This window comes from Artemia sp. Qi Xiang Cuo, chromosome 17 (genome assembly GCF_049724085.1).
Source record: "Artemia sp. Qi Xiang Cuo chromosome 17, ASM4972408v1, whole genome shotgun sequence".
NCBI classification, from domain to species: domain Eukaryota; kingdom Metazoa; phylum Arthropoda; class Branchiopoda; order Anostraca; family Artemiidae; genus Artemia; species Artemia sp. Qi Xiang Cuo.
The window spans coordinates 13,323,254-13,343,093 of record NC_142810.1 but is presented as its reverse complement, the minus strand read 5'-3'; the positions used below and the strand labels follow the sequence as shown (position 1 = coordinate 13,343,093).

At 37.1% G+C, this 19,840-nt stretch overlaps 1 protein-coding gene across 1 annotated transcript in view; it reads right to left on the bottom strand.

The window, feature by feature from the left end:
- Tmep (Transmembrane endosomal protein) overlaps positions 1–19,840 on the bottom strand; it is an 87,872-nt gene that overhangs the window by 29,050 nt on the left and 38,982 nt on the right. Inside the window, exons 3-4 of the mRNA XM_089103539.1 lie at positions 11,191–11,281; positions 1,273–1,440 (exon numbers count right to left, since the gene is read on the bottom strand). Of these exons, the coding sequence (XP_088959665.1) occupies positions 1,273–1,440; positions 11,191–11,281 (259 nt within the window). The remainder of the gene's footprint in view (positions 1–1,272; positions 1,441–11,190; positions 11,282–19,840) is intronic.

Below are 19,840 nucleotides of genomic sequence, written 5' to 3'. Positions count from 1 at the left end.
GTATTCGTAGTATCTTAAGAAGACTCGGGAAATAGAGTTGAAACTTTCAGTTGTTGGGGCGGGGGGGCGCATCTGCAATACTCTGGGAACGGCTTTGGGAATCAAGTTGAAACTTTCAGGTGTGTTGGGAAGGGAAGTAAACCTATAATCTAGATTTGGGGGGAGGGTGTTTGGCTAGAGCCTACTCCCAGCAAAATAGACTGCAAAAAATCATGTTTGCCCGGGTTAGACATATAGCGTATCCGTAAGTTGCAGTTGAATTGTAGCTTGGGAAAGGGGCAGAGGTAAATCGAAAGAGAATATGTATCCAGGCTATCAAAATGACATATGTAAAACGTCTCGGGAGTACAGGGGGAGAGGGACCGACCAGAATTTTTCGGAGAGTTGGGGGTAACAAACCAAAGAACTTCATATTTTGTCTTTAGAGGGATGGGTTGGGGGAGACACGTCCCCGATACGCCTAAAAGTTTTGACACTATTAGCCCCATTGGAACTTTGAATGTATTCTTTTCGAAGTAACGGGGTAATTTAAAGACTTTAATATACCCAAGTTATTGACTTAGCGTATCTATAATATCTCAGGAACGACTAGCGAGATCAAGAGAACAAAATCCGACACTTTTCTTTAAACAGGTCAGCAATTATCAATTCCTGTCTTGAAACTATTGTGCCTTCGGGCTTTCTAAGATTACTTATCCGACAAGTCCGATTACTTATTCTTACCTTTGTCAAGACATACATGACGTCAGAATTTAGTAAGATTACTGCTTGAAACAGTCAGATTACAACTGCTAACCCTTGAAAATGCACAATAACTTAGGATAAGTGACGTCATATATAAATAAAAATTTAATTAAATTAAAAAACTATGACAGTAAATGTGAAACGTGGCACACCGTCAGGAGTTCCTAAATACGCTATGTTTACAGTGGATTAATTTTTTAATTCACCTAGTTGCCTATAAGATTTCAGTTGATAAGTTGTCGTTTAAGTATTTGTTGTTATTTTTCACGGATTACACCAAGGGAACTCATTATTAAGCGGATTACTCGGATATAGGATGGTCAAAAGTACCCTAAGTTTTTAAATGGATGCAGTCTGATTTAACGTCTGAACTTCGCTTCAACCAATAGGTATTCTGGTCACAACGTATGTACATTAAAACCAAACAGAAGTAGTTGACCACAAAATCATGTGAACTAGTGTTTATTTGATGACTACCATTTATTTATTATCTTGTCAATTAGTAACAGTAAATATACAAAAAATTACCTCCAATCCCCATCAGCGTAGAGACCTTGGGAGTTCAGAATTATGATTACAAAAGCCATGACGGGTTTTACAGCGCAAAATTGAAGAGTAGCTTGTTTACAAAATCGCAGGAACTCAATGGAGTATGTCCGCCCGACTAAGCAACATGTGCAGTAGAACCAAGAGCTCCTAAATCAGACAAATGTGTTATTTTGTACAATATAGGCTACTTTTTGCTAATACAAATTATATTATACTACATTTTTTTATTATATGTTATTATTATTATTCTTCACCTATACATAACTATACATTATATTATATACTATGTTGCACAATAATACTAATAAAAATACTAACAACTCGCTGCAGCACCAAGCCGCCTTAGTTCAACACAACAGAAAACACCCCCCCCCCTGTTCAGAGATTCAATCTTTACCCCTTGCCATTAAGTTTCAATTCCCTTTAAATTCTTCCTTATGACCTCTTCCCAACCGATTTTAAGTCATGCCTCATCTAGGCATTTCTAAAATCCTGATGCCCCCTTCGTTATATTTATATTACGTTATTTAAAATTTTACGTGTATTCACCGGAATGAAGCTTAAAAGGCTATTAACTTCGTATCTTTTTTGGGTCGTCCTCTAGGCATATTTTATACAAATGAAAAATATAGTCTGAAAAACAGTTTTTATACAATCTATAACGTTATTGCAATACAATCATGTCTCTTTTTTGCCGTTTAAATGCATTTGAACGTGACTTCATTCACATGAAAAATATGTTTTTCTTTTCTCAAAATTAAGGCTCTAAAGTATAGTAAGCCAAAGGGTGCACGTCCTGCCCATTACCCACCAAAATATTAACATGCCCCACCGGTCGGGTCTGTGCCCCACGTTGGGAACAACGGGTCTAAACAGTTAAATTATTCTAAGCTGATAAGAAAGTTTTTTGGAAGACGTTAATCTAAGAAGAAAGGCGCTTAACATTCCCGACCTATTCCCACTAGAGATTCCCACTAGAGATTTCACCAATTAGAGATCTTTTTGTTTGTCTCCATATCTTCTTAAGCGACCGAAATCTTTGAGCCAATATTCATGAGACCGTCACTCCCCCTATGAATAACCCTGACTCTACTACTATCCCAAACCTAAGGTAGTTCAAAAATAGTAGCGCAAATATAGATATTGGACATTTTTATTAGTTTTTTTTTTCTGGACATATATAAGTGCCCAATAAATGTTTTAATAGTTAGCGTTATAGTTTTGGTAGGCAACGCTAGGCAGAGCTAGTTCTTTTTTTTTTCTCAGATACCGACTTAACTTTCCTTTCTCATCAATGAGCCACACTTTGCTCCTCATACATTTATCCTCATTTGTTGTCGAATTTCAACCAAGTTCTTGCCGTTTGGGGACTCAAACAATAATTTGTATAACCTTTTTGTCGCAATTGCAGAACCTAATACTACGATTAACCTTCTGCGTCACTAATCTCGTCATCCAATCACACAGGCATGTTGATATTCTCTCAAGAAATCAATAAGTGAACTTAGTGGGAACATTCGCTTATGTTAGTTTTAAGACACTCCTCACCCAGATTCCACCCACTGTGGGCTGTTTCTTAGCCCATACCTAGCTTTAACCCCATTCGCTGCCTTACTTTAAGATATGACAAAGTGTTGTCCCCTACATTGCTGAAAAATACAAATAAGTATTGAAATTATAATAATATAAATAATGCCTCAAATAAATAATGAAAAATTTTACAATAAATACAGCCTAAATAAATAATTTACAAGTAAATATAAAAAATATAAATAAATATCTCAATTGATTCCCTCTTCTTATTGCGTTTACCAGTTCCTCCATTTTCCACCTATGCCTTTTTATTGAGCTTTTTAATTTCATTTTATAGTTTTTTTTAATTTATTTGGTTTTTAATACTTCTGAAATGGTATGATTTTTGTATTATATTTTTTTTCTCTCTCTCAATTTTTTTTATTAATCTTATCGCACGATGGTTTGGCCGATTATTCAACAAATGATTATTAAGTTGTCATTGTTATGTGTCAATGTAACAGTTTTATATGGATGTTTGTTTTACACTTGTATTTTCATGTCAAATTGTTATGACTTCTTTTGAGTTTATCATCCTGTTTTCATTTCCGTTTTTTTTTCTGGTCGTGTATTATTATTTAATTTATTTCATTCGGCCTATCTGGATATTAGCGCCCATAAGCTGAATTTTAGGGGGGGGGGGGCTTAGCTGGTCTAATCGGCACTTCCAGTGGTGTATAATACAAATCCCAAAAACAAAAATATAAAATATAAGCCATCATCATTCAGCCAGAGGGGGGTGCTGGAACCCCCCTCTGCCCCCCCCCCATATGGGCGCCCATGTCTGGGCTCATGAGAGACATTTTTTTAATGAATATTGTATCTTAGCACAGGAAAGATATCCCAGAAATCGACACATATTATATGTATTTTACTTAATTTGTAAAGCTAAAAAAAAATAGCAAAGGTCATTATTACGGCACTGTTGGCTGACAATTCACGAAAATAAAAATTAAATCAACAATAGGAAACACTTGTTTCATTTCCGTTTTTATTTCCGTTTTTTTTCTGGTCATGTATTATTATTTAATTTTATTTAATTCGGTCGGTCTGGGTTCATGAGACACTTTTTTCATGAATATTGTATCTTAACACAGGAAAGATATCACAGAAATCGACGCATATTTTGCGTATTTTACTGAATTCGTAAAGCTAAAAAAATAGTAAAGAGGCACTGCTGGTTGAAAATTTTGAAAATAAAAATTAAATCAACAATAGGAAACATTTAACGAAGAAGAAAAAATAGTAAATATCCAAAAAAAAATAGTAAATATCCAAAAAAAATAGTAAATATCCAAAAAAAATAGTAAAGATCATTATTGAGGCACTGCATGCTAAACATTCTTGAAAACAAAGATTCAAAAACAGGAAACCATTAACGACGAAGAAAAATAGTAAAACCTTAACGGCGAAACCATTAAAAGGCGAAAGAGGAAACCGTTAAAGACGAACAAAACTGGAAAAAAAAAATTGAATATTCAGGCTTATCTCGCAGGTCTTTTCTAAGAAGGAAAATAACGACAAAAAAGAAGAGGAAAGACAAAACTAATATAAATACAAGAAGAGACCACAGTAAGCACAAAACACTAAACACAAGAAGCACAGTCAAGGAGGCACACTTATGCCTCTTTAAAGAGGCGACCCACCACAATGTTAAGCAATTTCCGGTCCTAGCGGTCGCAGAGAGACAGCGGTCAACGCATTGTGTAGCCCAAGCTCCAACTAAGAAACGTGCAAAATTTCACCCCCCTCCGACTTTATCTTCATGGGTAAAAGTGGGCCGGAAGTTTCGACCCTCCGACCACTTTAACGTTGTCCGATTGGGCTGAAATTTAGAGGTTAAGCTTTCCTAGGGCCCGGGAGCTTATCCGCGAAATTTCAGCTCAACCCGATCACTCCTTCTCTGTTTTCCAAAAAACAAATATAGCCACTTAAAGTTCATTTCTCTTTTTTTTTATCAGCCACGGCTAAAGGCCACAGTCGGCAACGAATTCGTGTGAATGAGGACTCATTCGAAGAGGAATTTGACCTGTTAGGGTCTTTTGATATTTTCAGACCGAAAAAATTATACCCCGAATTTACATTTACGAAAAACCTCGTTGCCCATGTTAATTTTTCCCACCACAGCCCCCCTTTAACGTTGTCCGATCAGGCTGAAATTTCGAAGATATGCTTTACTGGGGCCTGGGAGCTTATCCTCAAAATTTCAGCTCAATCCGATCACTCCTTCCCTGTTTTCCAAAAACCAAATATCAGCTTTTGTGGGGATTTGCTTGCGTCAAAAATAGATTCCAGAGACTAAAACTAAAGTAAAGGGTGTCTCTGTGGTACAGTGGTGGCTCTTCCTGACTGTCAGGCGGAAGATCCGGGTTCGATTCCCCATCAGAGAAGATTTTTTATATATTGAATTTAAAGTTTAAAAAACAAACTCAATTTCTTTTTTAAATCCAGTCAATTAAATCCTTGGGCTCAACAGGCTTCTCCCTAAGTGTCTCACTGTCGGCCTTCAGGTTATGGGTAATTTTCCACCGCTTTGATAAAATGTACAACAGAAAGCTCGAAGAAAAGTCGAAAAAAAAAAATCTTACTGTGTATTTGATTTGATTATTCAAGAATTAAAAGCCTTAACACAAGTATTTTCAAGAGCGGGGGTTTGGGGGGCGGCGGCCCCTCAACTTTAGCTCCTGACATGATCAGCTAACAGTTAGTCAAGCAATAATAAGTAATAAACTGTACAAAAACGTGCAGAAATTATTTGAAAAAAACCACGTTTTCTAAAGAGTTAAAGAGGCTGAGTCACAAGTTCGAACCTTAAAACGTACAGGGATTAGGAGGTGCAGTTGGGGGGCTGCCTCCCCCCAAACCCCCGCTTCCGTATATAAAAGGGGCTGTGCCGTCCTCAACGCCTCGCTCTTTACGCTAAAGTTTTTATTGTTTAAAAAAAAGAGTTATGAGAAAGTCAAACTTTAGCGTAAAGAGCGAGGCGTTGAGGAGGGCACAGCCCCTTTTATATACGGAAGCGGGGGTTTGGGGGGCGGCAGCCCCCCAACTGTACCTCCTAATCCCTGTACGTTTTAAGGTTCGAACTTGTGACTCAGCCTCCTTAACTCTTTAGAAAACGTAGTTTTTTTCAAATAATAATCTAAAGAAAAGGTTCAATGCGTCTTTAATTGCACACCATAGTTAGTGGACAAATCTTCATTTTGCAATTCACATTCTTTAGCTTTTTTTCATAAGACAGTTGCAGATTTTTCAGATCATCATTAACCACTAATTAAATATTGTTAATTATTCATCTTTTTTGTTACAGGTCGTGAACTGACCAACAGTGAGCAACAAAACATGGCAAAATCTTCAAAATTTTCAAAGCGAGGAGCATTAGACTGCCTAATTTTCGGATCACAAACAGATAGGATGCTTCCAACAAAAGGATGTTATTAAACATTACATTAACGAAAGGTGGCGTTTTGGATATGAAACAACTGGCAACAAGCAACCCTCATTTTTTTACATCGCAGAGCAAGTCTGTGTGAAGCTGCAAAAGCTGTATTCTGATGCTTCTATTCCGACAGTTTCAAAGAAACGTGTCCTTGATATGATTCATGCATATCACAAGAAATATATCGATATCAAGGCTGTTTACACAAGAATAGAGAAAAGCATGACGACTAAAGCAAGGGTGGAGAAGTTTAAAGAAGAACAATGCTTTCTTTTTGATATAGCAGCTTGTAAGTGCTCCACGTTTACAGACTGCAATTATCGGAAGGAATCCTAAGTCCCCTTTAAGGAACAGACATTTCTTGCTGATCAGAGAACAAATCCCCTAATGTGCATTTGATCGCTCGATTTGCAAGAAACCAAAAAGCTCCAAGCACGTGCTGAAAGGAAGACAAAGAAAAATACTGCGTCCTGCTCATTGCAGCCGGATGGTGATGAAACCTAATAAACATCAACGTTATTAGAAGATGATAAGGCAAAGGATGAGGATAAGGAACCTGAACCTGATGACAACGACTACAATCCTGGGCCGTTGACTTCATCTTCTTCCCAAATGCGAAGGAAACTATCAAATACCGCATTAATAAGCCAAAGGTTTGGGGTATCGCTGCAGGCTATGGCTGCCATAGCTCCTAGAATTCTGCCCGACGTAGGTCTAGTCTCTGAATCAGATACATTTTAGTGACTGATAGGAACAAAATTGCCAGAGAAAGTTGAACATGAAAGAGCTTAAAAGTGAGAATTCAGAAACTGATAATGATCATTTAACAGGTGTTTACTCCGATGGCCGAAGTGACAAAACATTGTCAACAGAAAAAGAAGATGATGAATACTACCCAAATAACAATTGTAAAGAAACACTATTCTTGGTAAAAGAACCAGTATCTAGCTACGTTGGTCATGTCACACCAGCTTCAGGATCAAGTCTGGCCATTGCAGAAAGTATTTACTCTATATCACAACAAAAGCGCCCGGAGGTTTAAACCATATTCTTGTTCTAGGGTGTGATGGAACGGCCGTAAATACTGGAGTTCACAATGGGGTACTGCATCGTCTTGAGCTGAAGACCGAGAAACATGCGTAATGGGCTGTTTGTCAACTACATTTCAGCGAATTGCTTCTCCGCCATTTATTCGAGTCCCTCGATGGTCCAACTTTCGGACCCAATTCCTCCACTGGTTACATTAAAAAATCTTTGAAGGAGCGTGAGCTGCTTCTAGTCGTAGCATTTGAGCCAGTTAACTGCACTTTGTCAGCAGATGACATATCCACTTTGAGTAAGGACCAAAAGTATCTGAGGAATATTTCTCTCATCGTTAGCTCAGGCATGTGTCCTCCAGGTCTTTCTAAGCGCGATCCATGTCCCCTAAACATGTCCCGCTAGTTGACAACAGCAAACAGAATATTAAGAGTGTATGTTTCCACCATGGAACCATCAGCCAACTTACGTACCATAGTAGAGTTCATTATCAGGGTGTATGTGTCATCCTGGTTTCGTATCAAAATCCATAATTCAATTAAAGATAGGGCTCGCATCTTTACCATTTCATTCAGTCATCCAGTTACTTGGATCAAATCAATCACAATTTCATCGACCCAGTCCTTTCTTGGAATGCTTACTTCACTCCTCCAGAGAATATTCTGCTCGCGATGCTCACTGATAAGTGAGCACACATCGGAGCCCTTGGCATTAGATGAGTCATAAAAGCAACAGAATCAGGTGAGACGGTTGGACACGTTAGGATTAGAAAGTTCGATATTCCAAAAATAAACTTCGAAGCAAACGACTACATCGAACTAATTGAATAATCATCCTGCAAAATAATGCCACCATCAATACTGAAGGATGTGACTACACAAGATTTAAAAAGTATGCTGACTGTACTTTTACAAAGTTCCCATGCCAAATACAATCTGTGGAAAGAACAGTAAAATTGGTTACGGTGGCCTCAAAGAAAGTATGTGGTCATAAAAACGGGATGGATTTATTCGCCCTATTTTGAAATTTAGAAAGGCCATGTCTGGATTTAGGTACAAGAGACAGCACATAACCTAAAGACCTAACAAAATATCCATTTTCGTACTTTTAATTTTGAATACTTATTTCTTAATTCTTATATCTAATAGTATGCGAATGTATGATTCTGATTTATGTTTAATAAATGTTAGCTAAATAATGAAAAAACAGTATTTGTCGATTTTTGGCTAATTTGAGGCTCTTTGCCAGAAAATAAAATATTGTTCATGTGGCATAAAATCTTAAACAGCAATTAACCATACATAGGTACAACTTTTGCAAATGACTGCAAAGTGCTGTCACATTTGAAAAAAAAGGCCGATTTAACTAAATTTTGAAATTTCACGTCCCTTGCCGGAACAGAAGACATTATTCTAGGGTGGTGAAATTTTGCACAGACTCTTATGTACAGAGGCAATGTTTCCGCTCTATCATAAAAGATTCGCTTTTTTATACCCCCTAACATATATCCTTTTGTTTTGGTCACGATGATATCAAAATTGAACATAAATTCCAAGAAGCATGTAGATTTTTACTCTCTTTACAGTGGACGATAAAAATCCATCAACTATATCTTGCCCAATTCAAACAGTAACACAAGATTGATATTTTGTTTTTTCTTTGTCATAGATAACCATCTACAACTCTCTAGTCGTCGAATATTTACAATTCTTATCATAAAATTCTGAATGATTTATCAGTGGAGATTGGTTTATTATGTACTCATGCCTCATAGCTCTTGTTCATTTTTTAAGAAAAACACAATTAAATATATTTTACTGCAGAAATATATGTTGGAGTATATCTTGATGTATTTGAATACCCTTCCATGATATGTTTATATCCTAAATAAAACAATATTTAATACAGATGTCCAACTGGCCAATCCTTTAATGTTACAAAAAGAGGTTGGTCATTGGGCGTGCCTTGAAACTATTCATTCGTGATGATGATGATGTATGTTTTGGCGGGCAGTGTTGCCATATCTATTTGAATCAATTTACTAACACGATGAATTCATATTTATTAAACAATTTTATTGAATGATCATAAGAATTAAAACTGATAAGTAATCACAAGATGATCATTTCATAAGCTAAATTTAAATTCCTTAAATATCTTTGGTAAATATCAGATGCCCTGAATAAGCTCGTTTTTAACCAGCAATATTTATGAAAACATTTTTAGAAGAACATGACGATGATTTTTAGAAGATACAAGAGAACAAGTACCAAATTTATGGGTAACCAAAAAATGCTCATCTCCATATATGTACCTTTTGTTCATGACTGATGTACATTCTGACACCCCAAAATATGAGATATGTTTGAATACTCTTCTCCGAAAGGGTATTCAAGAGGATCTTGAACATGAAATATGTATGAATACTCTTCCATCGTAGCTTTTGCAGCCTTTTTGAACCAAATGAAAATTGCCCGGATAGTCTTTACTGCAGTTCTCATATTTATTTTATATGTAAATACACCTAAAGTGTAAAGCAATTAATAGCCCCGGTTGGCTCAGCAGGTAAAGCATCCGACTCCCATTGTCGGGGTCGGGAGTTCGATCTCAGAGCTGATCTTTTCAGGCACTGTACGTGTTTTCGTTTTGGTCCTAACGTTTTTCTATGGAAGAAAAAAAAAGAATAACTTTTTCGTATGCTGACCAATGGTCTGCGTTGGGCGGGTACCGATCTCCTGATTCATTGCCTTCGGCCAGGAGTGAAATGCGTGGTTGGGGGAAATCGTCCGCCACTTGGGGGTTGGGGGCAAATCGTCCGACACTTAGGGGTTGGGGGCAAATGGTCCGACACTTACTGTGTATTTCCCCCAAATTTCTCCTGCTACAATTTTGAGCTGGGCCGACTCTGGCTGAGCTTACAAAGTCACACCAATGACCCCCGTTTCAATCCGAATAACCAGCAACACCGGGACTCGAACCCCTGACCTTGACCTGACCTGAGGATTTCAAGTCTGGAGCGCTAATCACTCGGCTAGATAAAAACCATTGTTTTATTTTATTTTTTTTAGTCGCATCTAAAAAGGACTTGATGTTACTGATTTTTTGTTTCCTCAGATAATCATCTTTTGAAAATAATAAGCTACTAAATAAAGCATTGCCAACAAAAGTGCCAATGCAAGAAGAAGTAGTGGGGAAGGACAAGAATTTTTCCAATTTTTTTAATGGAGATGCACAAACAGGTATTTTTCAAAATGTGGTTGAGGTGGAGTTACTTTTTTCAATTTTTTCAATGAAAACACCAAAAAAAGGAATTTTTCATAGTCTAGGGGAGGCATATTCCTTCCCACCGCCCCAATAAAAAGCAAAATATTAAGAATATATTCCTTTTTGAGAAAATTTGCATTTGTGGAGTAAAAGGTAAACATTAGATTGCATATGCACATATAATTCCAATTAAGGGAGGAGAGATTTTTTTTCTTCATAAACTAAATTTCCAAAGTTTACAGTTTAATAAATCTAGCTTGTTTTTTATCATGGAATAGAGTTAAAATTTTCTGAGACAGTTTTGTTCGAGGGGGGAGGCAACTTCAAAGTTTTGCGTTTTTTTTTATGTCTGTCTCTGAGAGGTTTCGCTGCTACTTATAATATACTGGATAATTGTACAAAAAAAACATTAAATTTCAATATAGTCAATTGCTTTTTTTCTATTTTACTAGCAATCCATTGACCTTTAGTCATATTTAAGCTTCTTATCGGAAAATTCCACATTGCTTATCGGTAGAGATTACTTTTTTGTGGACATTCTACTATTATAATAGTTTCTCTTGCCAAGGAAGAAAAGAAAATACCTTATAGGTTTTCCTCTAATCTCGCTCATTATGTTTCCTTCTCCACCCAAATACTCATAGCACAACGCCAAAAAGTTATAAATGACGAATGCTGAAAAAAAATACGATGTTAAGAAAAATAATTCTTAAATAAACAATGCATATTATTATAAAACTCTAAAAGATATGTCAAAATAATGCAAAAATATATAACAAATACAAAATAAAATGTTAAACCATAGTTTTATATCATCGTTTCGTTTATTTTATTAGAAAGGTAAATAGCACCAGCCAATAAAAACTAATACGACGCTGAAGTTGTGACCGCCATTTTTAGAACGATTAATATTCGAAATCATCCTTCAAGTTCTAAGATGGCTAGGTACAATCCAAGGAATACATGCTCAAATCAATACAATTGCCACCAACAATTGACCACCAACAGGCAACAAGGCCACCAACAATTGCTTCACAAAGTTCGTGGCGACAAGCATTGCATTAATAGATGCTATTAAAACTCGTCGCTCTTTCAACACCAATGGATCACAGTTAGTGATAACTGCTTGGAAAATATTTACTCACAGCCCAATATAATCCATTAATAATGACAATAATTTATTTTCGCCCCACGTTACCAGTTAAGAAGTTAGGAGTTAACACAAACGAGAGGAAAATACAGCAAAAACTAGATCAGCCAAAACACAGGAAAACGAGAACACTGCGGTGAGTACCCAGACAGTGGGTGATAAACATCCAGTTTAGTATAAACATATTCTCAGAAGTTGAGGCTTTACCTGGAAAAACAACTTATATTATCAGACAGCAAAAACCGACAAACTTTTTTCGCTGTATCTGCAAGGCAAATACAACAAAACTTGCAATACTGGAACAAAATAATCTTAATATCTTGAATATCGATTGCATAAACTTGAATATCTGAACTTGAAGTTAATAATTAAACTTGAATTCCTTGAGTATCTACTGCATGGGAACTTGAATATCTAACTGCATAAACTTAATAGTTTTGATGCCGCAGTAGCTGTACAAAATAGCCGCTGCAAACCAAACTGTACGATAATAAAAAAAAACAAAAAACAACTAAAGTACAGTTCGGCCACATTTTTTCTACTGCATCTTCCACGGTTTAGGACTATTTAAACGTCTCTAGTTTCCCTTCATCTTTTCTGTAACATGGGTCAGTGCCCGTAAGTGAAAAATTATGGATCCTCTGCAGTAACCCCAGCTATGGACAATTACTTCTCGTTAAGAAGTAGAAGAAAGAAGCATCTTCTTTATACTGTACGAACGGTTCGTGGCACGTTCGTGTACAAACGTGTACAAGAAAAAGCATAATTGGCGTAGTTGCAGACCGCATTATTGCAAACCACTCTCGACCCAAGACTATAAAACTAGTATGAAGTTTGTTATATAGGCTTTATATGGAGGTTAGTGAGATATTTTTAAAAGTTTTATTTGGATTGATGAAGCAATATTTAAGATCTGTGGGTTTGTGAACCGTCACAACTACTGGTATTGATCAAATTATGAAGTCAGCCTGGGAAGATGAAAACCTCAGAAAAATTTCAGAATGGACCTGAGGTAGCAACATTGTGCAGACAAGTTCAGATGGATGGCAAATTCATTTTTTTTTCGCGACAACTTGAATACTGGAAGGTAAACCATCGAGCGGAATGAGATGAAAAAAACTCAAATGAATTTACTGAAAAAAAAATGCGTGTTGTCAGTTTAAAATACATATGCTAATATTTATTCCTTAAAATCTTAATTAATTTTTGATTTCTTAAAGTTCTAAAAATGACAACATTTAAAAGAATTTTTTTCAGTAAAGTACAAATTATATTCTGGCTTTTAGAAAGCATAGGGATTTAGAACCCTTCTCATATTAATTTCTGCTCGTTTTGAGTTTGACACTGTTATTTATTTTAACTTCTTATTTGTTGTTATTTATTTTAATTTCTGTTTGTTTTAGATTTCATTTATTTATTGATACTGATTTGTGGTAGTTGTATACTTGGTAGATTATTTGATTCTATTTTTGTTCATTTTTGGTTTAATGGAGTTCTTTACCTTCTTTTTGGAAAACTTTTTTTGTAGAAAGTTTTTTTTAATAAATTTCTGTCCGTTTTATATGGACATAGTGATAAAGACTGAGCCTCTTCCAAAGTAAAACAACCATCCCTTCCATAAAAACCTTAAATATCCTCCCTGGGCATAACTTACAACCCTTGTCCCTAATCTCTTGGGTTTGTTTCAACCCCAAAGGCCTTGTTATATGATATTTAGACTATTTTGAATAGAATGGTCATCTCAAAGTTTCTATTAGATGCATTTCCGGACAATACGACGTGTGTATGGAGGGGGGGATAGCTGCCCTCCGATCACTTTGACTCTTAAAAAGAGCACTGGAGCGTCTGATTACCAATCCAATGATCCCCCTGCGAAGTATATATGAACATGCTTTCAATAAAAACCTTATATGCCCCCAGAGCATAACTTACAGCCCTTGCTCTGAGGGCTGGGGGGATCTGTTATCCTCAAAGACATAATTTCCAGACTTTTCTAATAGGTTGGACAAACTGGCTATCTCAAATTTTGATTGGAAGTGTTTTGGGAATAATGGGCGTGGGGGGGCGCAATTTGCCCTCTGATCACTTTCGAATAATAAAAAAGGCACTTGTGCTCCCAATTTCCAGTCAAATGAGCCCTTTTTGTAGCTTCTACGACAAAACTTTGTGTAAGAGCTTTATATGCCCCAAGGACACAACTGGCGACCCTTGTCCTGAGGGCTATGAGGAGAGGGTTTTCATCCTCAAAGACGAAATTTCCATACCTTTCAACTACGTTGAACAAAATGGCCCTATAAAAATGTTGATCGTAAATGTTTGGAGAAATGATTGGCGTGGGGGGGGGATAATTCTCCCTCCGATTATTTTCAACAAAATTTTCAAAATTTAGATTGAATGTGTTCGGGGAAATGTTGGGCGTGAGAGGGGGGTTTGTTGCCCTCCAATCACTTTCGACTATTAAAAAGGGCACTAGCCTTTTCAATTTCCAATTGAATGAGCCCTTTTTGAAGCTTCTACGCTAAAACTTTCTATAAGGACCTTAAATACCCAAAGGGCGTAACTTATGACCCTTGTCCTGAGGACTATGAAGAGAGAGTCCTCAAAGACATAATTTCCAGACCTTTCAAATACGTTGAACAAAATGGTCATATCAAAATGTTGATCTTAAATGTTTGGCGAAATGATTGGCGTGGGGGGGGGATTCTCCGTCCGATTACTTTCGACTATTAAAAAGGGAAACAGACCTCTCAATTTCCAATCGAATGATCCCTTTTTGACGTTTTTACGACCACCCTTTCTAAAAAAAAAGCCTTCTATGCTCCCAGGGTATAACTTACAACCTTAGCCCTGAGGGTCGTGGGGGTGGTCATACTCAAAGACATAATTTCCTGACCCTTCAACTACGTTCAACAAAATGGCTATATTAAAATCAGAAGTGTTTCGGGAAATGATGGGCGTGGGGGGGGGGGCATTCGCCCTCCGATCGCTTTTGACAAAATTTTCAAAATTCAGATTGAATGTGTTCACTTACAAACCCTTGCCCTGAGGGTTGTGGGGGAGAGGGGGTTGTCACCCCAAAAGACATAATTCCCAAATCTTTAAACTACGTTGAACAAAATGGTTATCTCAAAATATTGAATGGATGTATTTGGGGCATGAGAGGGGTTTAGTTGTCCTTCAATCACTTTCGCCTATTAAAAAGGGCACTAGCCCTTTCCATTTCCAATCAAATGAGCCCTCTTTGAGGTTTCTAAAACAACGCTTTCTATAAGAACCTTATATGCCCCCAGGGCACAACTTACAGCCCTTGCCCCGAGCGCTGTGGGGGTTTTCACCCTCAAAGACCTACTTTCAAGAACTTTCAACTACGTTGAAAAAAATAGCTATCTCAAAACTTTGGATTGGATGTGTTTGGGGAAATGGTGGGTGTGAGAGGGGGATTAGTTGCCCTCCATTTACTTTTTACTATTAAAAACGGCACTAGCCCTTTCGATTTTCAATCGAACGAGCCCTTTTTTAATTTTCCGCGACAACCCTTTCGATAAAAACCTTATATACCCCCAGGGCATAACTTAAAGCCCTAGTCTTTAGGGCTGTGGGGGGGGGGTCGTCATCCTCAAAGACCTCATTTCCAGAACTTTGGGGAAATAACGGGCATGAGAGGGGATTGGTTGCCCTCCAATCACTTTCGACTATTAAAAATGGCACTACCCCTTTCAATTTCCAATCGAATGAGCCCTTTTCTACGACAACACTTTCTATAAAAAACTTTATATGCCCCCAGGGCATAACTTACAGCCCTTGCCCAGGGGGTTGGGGGGGGTTATTATCCTCAAAGACCTAATTTCATAAGCTTTACACTACGTTGAACAAAATAGTTATCTCAAAATTTTGATTGGATATGTTTGGGGAAATGGTGGACGTGATAGGGGGGTTGGTTGCCCTCCAATCACTTTTGACTATTAAATATGGCACTAGCCCTTTCAATTTCCAATCGAATGAGCCCTTTTTAAAGTTCCTACGACAACACTTTCTATAAAAACATTATATGCCCCGAGGGCATAACTTACAGCCCTTGCCCAGGGGGTGGTGGGGGGTTGTCATCCTCAAAGACCTAATTTCATAAGCTTTACAATACGTTGAACAAAATAGTAACCTCAAAATTTTGATTGGATATGTTTGGGGAAATGGTGGACGTGATAGGGGGGTTAGTTGCCCTCCAATCGCTTTTGGCTATTAAAAAGGGCGCTAGCCCTTTCAATTTCCAATCGAATGAGCCATTTTTGAAGTTTCTGCAACAACGCTTTCTACAAAAACCTTATTTGCCCCCAGGGCATAAATTACAACCCTTGCCCTGAGGGCTGTGGGGGGGGGTGTCATCCTCAAAGATATAATTTCCAAATTTTGATTGGATGCGTCTGGGGAAATGGTGGGCGTAAGAGGGAGGTTATTGCCCTCCAATCACTTTCTACTATTAAAAAGGGCACTAGCCCTTTCACTTTCCAATCAAATGAGCCGTTTTGGAAATTTATATGACAACCCTTTCTATAAAAACCTTGTATGCCCACAGGGCATAACTTACAACCCTTGCCCTGAGTAAGTAAATTACACTACTTTCGACTACGTTAGGGGGCGCCCCCTCGCCCCCAGGATCCGCCGCTGTTCATCCCTCAAGTTTACCACAATCCTCATAAGCCAACTGTTTACAAACTTGAAACATGAAACGGAGATGGAGATTCAAACTCTACTAAAGCGAGAAAGGCTTTCTATGACAGGTTACCTTTTGTTACTGCTATGTCAAAAAAGTAACCCAGAGAAAAATCTCAATGAAAAAAAACGAGACTGCGGCCAGTGGAAAGAAAAGACGAAAAATGTAAAACAACGCGGATATTTCACCTGTATAAAACAAGGCGTATTCAGCACAAGAGACACACAAAAAGAGCAAGATAAAAAAAAAACAAAAACGAACAACAAATAGAACCACCACCAAAAAAATATACAATTGGCGCAAACTAACCCACGTAGGGAAAAGCAGCGATTAGAGTTTCTTCATGAGGACACCAAAGCAACTTACTTATTTTTTTGTCATGGCTGGCCAGTTCGGCTTAAGATGTTTCTTACTGCTATGTTAAACTTTCCCACAACACAACATAAGCTTACGTAATGAAAACATGAAAGTACAACTAAGGTCCGCTTAGCAGAGCCTACGTTATGGATAAAATCTGCTCCGTAAGATTACATAGCGTAACATAAAGTCTTAAGTTACGTTAGTGTGAAAGAACCATTATGCTTGGTGAACACCTTATGTGTAACAAATTTAAATATATGAGATAAATAAAACTGAAATCCTCTATTAAAGGTCCTAAGCTAAAGATCCTGATAGAAGATGTTCTCAGGAAATTTGTCCCCTCCTTTCCTTAGTTGAAACAGAGTTCGCTTTTTACAAAGATCTCCGAATCTAATCAATAGAAATTACAATACGCTTCAGAAACATCTTCCCTATTCATAGAAAACAGAAAACGTTACTTAAAAAAAAACCTCTCAATCACTAATGCGAACTTACAAGAAAAACCAAACCAATAGCAAGACAAGACAAATATTTGCCCTAATTGTAGACAAGACCATCCAGGAAACTTCATAAATATTTTCCTTGAAAGATAGGCTAAAGAGGCTCTGAACTATGTAAATGACCGTTGCCATGAAACGCTGGAAGTAGAAAATTTATATGAAAGAGGGACAAATTCTATTAATTGGGATGGCCTGAATCTTTAGAGGGGTTAGAACATTCCGGGAGAGAGTGGGATTCGAAGATCTAGTGCTTGAAAAGAGCGTATTTTCTTTTTGCCAAGGTTCCCTATTATCAAACAAACAGTTCAGGTACTTAGAATGGGTACGATTATTCCGAAGGGTGGAATATCAAACTGCACATTTTAAGGCCACTATCTTTAAACTTTTTCGGGGGATATCCCCGCCCGCTATATTCCTTTGCTTATTATCTTTCTTGGACTTTTGTACTTTTGGTAAACACTTCCTTGTAAAGATGACAGGGCCAAATCAATATCCTTATAGTTCACTTTCCTCTTATCCATCTACTTAATTCACATTTCATCTCCCATCACCTCCCAATCCGATCGCAGTAGCAGGAATCAGGTTCATTAAATCTATTTCAGAGGCTGTAGGAGACAGACGTCCCTTAAGAAAAACTTAAGGACCGTTACCTTGGCTTGAATTCGATCCACAAAGAGCAAAGACATTAGTATGTGAGAATTAAACGTCCTGACTTCAATTATATACCTGCACATAGGAAGAGGAGAGAGCCGAGAGAAAGTTTTAGGGAAAAGGTGACAACTTTCAGAAATTAAACTTATCGTCCTAAAACGGCTCTTTAGAAGGATCATCCTACTTCTTTAGGAGAACTGTCTGATTCCCTCAAAATGTTTTGGACCCTAGGATATGCATTTTTCTCGACGCATCAGTACCTCCTAGAAACATTATCTTAAAAAAAAGAAAAAAAAATTATGAATTAGTTACAGCCGGTCAGAATTTCAATCGGTCGAACGACTTTTTCCATGTCTGGAAAGGTCAAGTTACAGACTATTCTTTATTTATTCTGTTCTGAAAAATAGCCTCTCACTACCTCCTCGATTTATTCTGCAAGGGACTTGATTCGATAACTCCCACCCTAACATGAGTTTTATTTATGTCTAGAATGGGCCCTAGAACCCTGTTCTTGAGTCACCAAGAAATCTTATCCGTTAATTTCACTGGCAACTATTGGATGATGAAGGACACAGATCATATGACATATGAGATGTAGATATATTTCATCAGTTATTTCCACAGGCAACTATTGCATGATGGCGGATATGGATCCCATCGGTATGAATATAAGTAGTATTGATATATCTCCAACAAGACAGGTACCCAATGTAGCTTTAACAGTTTCAAGAAGGGGTGTCTCCCTATATAGCTATAACAGTTTCAAGCGGACAGTAGTCCCTTCAATACAAGCAGACAGTGTAATGACCGGAATTCAACCACCGTGAAAATTCGTGTTGATCTGTGTTCAAAGTGCGTGATGTTTCCTTTATACTATAGTGATTTCCTATCTGTCTACTACCTTTTAATTGTTAGATGTGATTGACTTATGTTTGACCTTGAATACGGATATAAAAACTCTGACAATTTGTTATCTTCTCAGTTCAGAATTGGCATTTGAAATATAATGATGCATTCAAATAAAAGGAATATTGTCGAAAGCTACACGCAAGAAGTAAGTTATTCTTTTATATTCATAGTGAGTAAAGAAATTAATTCTACTAAAATTTATACAGACCTTATTATAGTTAACAGATTGTTAAATATTTTTTGAACCTGGATCTCCAGAGGTCGCTAAAGAGCAATATCAAAACAAGAAAAAAAAGTATGTAAACACTGTATTTAAATGGCTTGCGACTTAGCACATGAGTTAAATCATACCTATTTTTTATTCCGGACCAAAGTTTCCAACATTCGTTCCCCACCGGCCCAAAGTGCCACAATCGTCCACCGCCCCCTCCCTCCAACATTTTTTTTTTACATCGATTAGAATGTCATGAAACACACTTAAAACATAAAAATTTCATATTTTATGTTTTACAACTTCAAAATGGGAATGATATAGATATGTGTGTCGCAACTTTTACTATTAGAAAAATAAAGTTTGTAGTGACCATTTTTTTTCTGACAGTTTTTTTTTAACTTTTTTTTTCTGACAATTTTTTTTTTTTTTCTGACAGTTTTTTTTTTACTTTTTTTATATCTAAATCATATCAGAAAAATAAAATGACGCTTTCAATTTAAATTTTTAAAACTTATTCTTGTGCATACTATTGATGAGGACTGATGGTTCTCTTTCAAGATTTTTTTCATGAAAAACAAACTTTTTGTTTTTAGGATTTTCCAGAGCTCCCCCTACCCATTAAGAAGATAAGAAGGGGTGAAGCGACACCAGTGGTCAGCAGACCGATGGTTATACAACATGGTCGTTGGCCGAAACCATTGATACCATCAACATTAATCATAATCCGCCCAATAGCCAACTA